The 6,267-nt window shown below is 33.6% G+C and overlaps 1 protein-coding gene across 1 annotated transcript in view; it reads right to left on the reverse strand.

The window, feature by feature from the left end:
* LOC106462331 (aryl hydrocarbon receptor-like) overlaps positions 1-6,267 on the reverse strand; it is a 203,816-nt gene that overhangs the window by 147,611 nt on the left and 49,938 nt on the right. The window contains exon 2 of the mRNA XM_022389560.1: positions 4,163-4,353. Coding sequence (XP_022245268.1) covers positions 4,163-4,353 — 191 coding nt within the window. The remainder of the gene's footprint in view (positions 1-4,162; positions 4,354-6,267) is intronic.

The raw sequence follows: 6,267 nt of genomic DNA on the forward strand, positions 1-6,267 counted from the left end.
TTAAAAATCATGGTTCACACTGTGAAATCCCAACATTTTCTTCTATTAAAAATCATGGTTCACACTATGAAATCCCAACATTTTCTTCTATTAAAAATCATGGTTCACACTATGAAATCCCAACATTTTCTTCTATTAAAAATCATGGTTCACACTATGAAATCCCAACATTTTCTTCTATTAAAAATCATGGTTCACACTATGAAATCCCAACATTTTCTTCTATTAAAAATCATGGTTCACACTATGAAATCCCAACATTTTCGATAGGTGAAGCTGTTGTCGTTATTAAGCACAAAGACACAGAAACCGGTCCTTAACAATATAAGTCCACACACATACCGCTGTGCCACTGGGAGTCGAACCTATTATCATCACTGAAAAGACAGATATTGCTTTTGCCTCTTTAAAACCAGGGGTTCTCTGTCGGAAGTTTTGTAGTTTTATTACTTTATTTTTTAAACGTGATTTACCAATATTATGATCCTACGTGTGTTTTGCTATCGTTTTTTAATTATAGTAATTATTAGAAATTAGATATTTAACAGTGCCGCTTTCTTTGATAGAAAAACAAATCCTTAAGTAAAGTATTTGTTTGCCTGAGAAAAATCGAATACTTTCCTGAGTCAATTAGGTTTCAACTTTTTCATATGCTACCATTATATAACTCAGAAATTCAACCTGAAAATGTGTTTTCGGTGTGGGTCTTAAATGTTGTATATTTTTGTTCTAATTTCGCGCAAAGCTACACGAAGACCATCTCCGCTAGCCGTTCCTAATTTAGCAGTGATAGACTAGAGGGAAGGTAGCTAGTTAACGGCACCCACCACTAATTCTTGGGCTACTCTATTACTAACGATTAATGGGATTGACCGTCACAATACAACGCCCCCACGGCTGAAAGGGTGAGCCTGTTCGATGACGGGAATTCGAACCCTCGACCCGCAGATTGCAACTCGACCACCCAAACCACCAGGCCATGGGTTTTAATATGTATGCAGTTTGCACAACTTTAATTGGCTCCATCTGGAGGATTTATTGTTCATGTCATCTAAAATATAGCAATATTACAAAATAATATGCGCACAAATAGGAGGCGCTGTGCATGTTTGTGATAAATATTTTATAACTCCTTGGGAAGTATTTTTAAATATTTTGCCATATTAAATGAACTATACAAAGACACGGGTAAAAACACTTTTACAAAATGTTCGTAAGCATTGCATGTTACCCAACTCATTTTATCTCTAAATTTTAAGAACGGTGGTCGTTCTTTAGCGAGGGAATGAGAGTAAAAAAAGGACGGACACTGTGAATTTTCTGAAGAACATGGAACTCACTCGTTAAGCAAGGATAAAACTAATTACAGATAAGAAAGTCACGAAGATTAAAGTGGATTTCACTTGAAATTTAATTTTACATACAATGCAGTTATTTCATTTCGTAACTACATTTCAGCTCTCAGTTTTTAGTGGCACGGGCAGTTTCCAGTTTAATGTATTGAAAATAACAGTTAAACGAAACATAATGTCTGGGACAGCAGGAAATCTTAACATGACAGTAAATGTATTATTTTAAGTTTAAATAAAGTTTTATTTACACTGTTATCGTCAGCCCTAATGATAGATGCTGACACTTAAGCAGTATCAAAAAGTATCCGTATGTTTTTAATTACAGTAAACAACATTTTCAGTGTTAATCGATACCAGTTAAACTGTGATTACAATTAACAATTGTTCCAAAGGATGTAAAAACAACAACAACAACATCTGTTTCAATAAGATACAATTTATTAGTAGTAAACTGCAGCTGATTTAACGATAATAGAATTTTGTCACAGTGATATTTTCATGATTTTTTTCGTAAATGTTTATTTCTTGAAAGTGAAAAATAAGATTATAAAGATTGAACGAAATTAAGACATCTTATTTTAAGATTTTAAAATTCTAAAAGTGTAGTGCAGTAAAAAAAGTGAGTAATACGTTCCTAAAATCAAACTACGAGTAATTATAGGACTTCATTTCTCACAAAACTATCACAGAAGAGTGATATGAATAATGATATTTTAAGTTAGTTATGGTACTTATAATTCTAATTGCTCCTTGAAACCATTGCATTATTCATTGTTTCAGTTCACCAAAAATATGCACTTTAACCCGTCATCTTTGATTCTTCCTTTGAATTCTACGTCACGAATAATGTGAAAAGGCGTCAAGTTCGGAAATGTGATAGGCAGACAATGTGCAACGTGTTAAACCTCTCATGGGTTTACACTAATATTAATCGATTCCTTAAAACCAGATCTTAACTATACAACTAATAGATGTCTTAAACGTTGATTAAAGTTACGTGCTGACTTGCTTGGTGTCACTGAAAGAGTGAAACTTCTGTAATTAAATCATTATGCTCGATGTTTCCTGTTATGCTCGATGTTTCCTGTTATACTCGATGTTTCCTGTTATGCTCGATGTTTCCTGTTATACTCGATGTTTCCTGTTATGCTCGATGTTTCCTGTTATGCTCGATGTTTCCTGTTATACTCGATGTTTCCAGTTATGCTCGATGTTTCCTGTTATGCTCGATGTTTCCTGTTATACTCGATGTTTCCTGTTATACTCGATGTTTCCTGTTATACTCGATGTTTCATGTGTGAAATGCTCAAAAGTATTACGATGTGAATGAAGAGATTGCAAATGGGGGGGGGGATTATAATCAAATTAGATACGAAATGAAGTTTTTCTTTATATTTTAATAAACTTATGAAAAATTCAGGGGCGTTGCTAGAAGGGGTTTGGGGTTTTCGAACGAATCCGTTTTTTTTTACCAGAAATAAACATTAGTACCACGAGCCGTCACATCTACATGCAGAATAACGTCAAAATCATTAGCACAACCCTAATGTGTTGAAACGCACTGAATGGACAATGGTCAGTCTAAAGTGAATGACCAAATACCATTTTACATCGTACTGATCATGCAAGTGTTATGCTGCCCAGGTGAATTCTTCATGTTTCGACTTTCACTACTGTAATTAAATACGCTTCAGACGGCTATGCCTGTTTGTTCACACTTGCATACTCCTAGCCAGTTCGATACGGTGCTTAATTCAAATTACAGTATATCTACCTTATAACATGAAACGGAGTGCAAAGTAGTAATTTATAAGAGATTTACATACGTATAACTGTGACGTGCACATCAACTTCAGTTAAGTAATGAACAGATAGTATCAAGTTTATGTTTAAAACTTTCATGGATATCTATTTCAATATAACTTGTTTATTATCGAGTTTTCGTCATAACACGTGCAGTTTCGCGTGCGCGCACTCACATAAACAACAACAGCAAAAAAAAACAACAACACACGAATACCCCCATTCTCAAAAAAATCTTGGCGACGCCCATGAAAGTATAATGTGTTTCAAAACGATGTCCCATATTTTGGCTAGATTTCGATGACACGGCAATGATCGATCAGGATACAATAATTTCAGTTCGTCAAACACAAATATCTATGTTGACTAGCAGGGACCCACAAAACATTTGCGGTCAAATTAGTATCTTTATTGCAAAATTACTTCTTTAAGTACAGGATTTCTAGAAAAATACAAATTAAAATTAACTCTAATCGCAGACATTGAAATCTATAAGTCTACTTGTCTTAGGCCTAACATTAGCCTAACATACGGCCTATATTCGATAAATTAACCCTGTAACTAGCGCTTTGGTTTAGTTAGGGCTAAACTTTACCTTTCTTAATACTATCAATGAATAAATTTATAATGTTATTCTACAACATAACGTTAGACCTTTTTAAAAACTTTGATAAGCTTTTAATATGTTGTTGTACAAAATGGCTACTAAAGTATATTTACACTCCGCCATTTGTTTACATCCGTTGAAATGAAGTGTGCGCGCATGCGCATTTAGATAGTAAGGTGTGCGGGACAGACAGAAACTGAGTATTTTTATAATAGATAATTTACAGGACTCTCTTGACATTACCATTAAACCAACGTCGTGTATTTTTCAACACATTACCCAAAGGTATTTCCTGCCACAATTCGAATGATCTTAAATATGTTTACGATGTTACGTGCTATATGTATAATAATAGTAATAATAATTTAAACTCAGGTGTTTATTGACTTGAAGCACCCACCTTGGAAGTAACTCTTCGTGCGTAAGTAGCTAACACTGAGTCGAAGTATTGACAGTTTGTCCAGTTTAGACAACACGTTCTGTTCGAACGGAAGTAAACTTGCTATGTTTTCTAACTCGGCATTAAGACGTTCTCTGTGTCTTTTGCTGGGGTTTGACTTGGTCTGTCCGTCCTTAGGTGGTACTCGAACACTAAAAAAACGTAAAGAAATATGATAGATATTTATGCACAGTTTCAAGTGACAGAATGCGAGTATTTTAAACGTTTAATACAGCTATTCCCTCCATCCATAAAACTATACAAATGTATGAAAGTATGAACGAAGTGGAATATGTAACCTGAACTGCTCTTATGCGACTTCCTCTACGGTTCCAGTGCAGCCGTCCCTCGTCTTGAACTATTGACCAGAGGGAAGGCAAGCCATGGAGCAACACCAGTCGCCAATCCCGAATAACGGGATTGACTGTCACTTTCACTACGCACCCGCACCTGAAATGCGGAGCCTATTTGTATCACTTCTCGATTTCAAGACCCTTTGATTTGCTAAAAATACAATACTACTGTATATTCGTGCATGTTATCCTTGTTTTGTACTTAACATATTTTCAGTTTGTTATACCATTAATTCACAAAAGAACCATGTTACTTGAAAACTTAGAACACTTTTAAATAATATATTAGGGCAGATAATTATAAAAAGATCAAACTGATTAAAATTTTGAGCTATTGTAGATAAAATGTGTAGCTAGTAGAATGTATAATATAGCAATTAAAAATATTTAAAGATCGATACATTTTATAAGGTTTCTATATATTAGTGTGATTAAGTCATGACAAACAAACAATTAAAAATATTCAAAGATCGATACATTTTATAAGGTTTCTATATATTAGTGTGATTAAGTCATAACAAACAAACAATTAAAAATGACATAAATACGATTCTTTGAATTTAGTAGTGAATATACCATTTAAAAAAAATAGAGAACTTACATAATGTTCTTAGGGATGCATTAAAATGACTATAAATATGTCTATTACGGTTACCCAAAATTTGGTATTCTCAACCTAAAAGTAAACCATATGTGACACATGAGCTAAACGGCCAGGTCAAAGAACCCAAGATTCTGGGCATAGACGTTTCTAATTTTGAAATGCTGATCAGAAGAAAGGCAACCAATCAGTAGTATCTGTAGTCTTCACTAATGCTTTTGACCGAGCAATGGAATTAACTGCTACTTTTGTAACGCAACCGCAGCTGAAAGCTCAGAGCATGTTTAGCAGTATTTGCAAACTCGAACGTTAGACTTTCGATCTGCAGTTTGGCAAGCTAACACTAGGTCTCGTCCGGTCATACACAACAGTTATGCTAGCAACTAAAGGAAATATAATGTAACAGTAACTTTCTGAAAGTGTTGAGAATAAGTTAATATGTCGTTTTTATATCTACTGGAGAATATGATGATAAATAGAAAGCTTTTCACTTTTAAATTCGAAGTAACAGCTTGCAATGGGATTAAAGCACGCCCAAATTATCTAGATATATTAGAAGACATAATGATTAAATATTCTTTGATGGAAATGTATATATATATATATCTGCGTAATTTAGTTTTGTGTGATCTAAGAATAAAAATGGTTTACTCTTCACAAATAGAAGCCAAGTCCAATAACATGAAATAGCTCGTATTTTAAGTCTTAATATGCTGTAATGTGGTAGTTAAGAACAAATAAACAAAGAAGTTTCAATTAGTTAATGCACACACAAGACTTTTCAAAAAAAGATCGAGAAAAAACAACAACAACATACCATAAATAATGTGAATTTATGTTCGTTAATTTTGAATTTAAGAAACGAAAAGGAGCAATGAGATATTACTACCATAGGGTACTAGAAGTAAGTATACTATATACGATATATTACTACCATAACGTACTTCAAGTATACTATATACAATATATTACTACCATAACGTACTTCAAGTATACTATATACGATATATTACTACCATAACGTACTTCAAGTATACTATATACGATATATTACTACCATAACGTACTTCAAGTACTACGTACAATATATTACTACCAGCAGATACTACAAG

This window comes from Limulus polyphemus, unplaced genomic scaffold (assembly GCF_000517525.1).
Source record: "Limulus polyphemus unplaced genomic scaffold, Limulus_polyphemus-2.1.2 Scaffold1144, whole genome shotgun sequence".
In the NCBI taxonomy this organism is placed as follows: domain Eukaryota; kingdom Metazoa; phylum Arthropoda; class Merostomata; order Xiphosura; family Limulidae; genus Limulus; species Limulus polyphemus.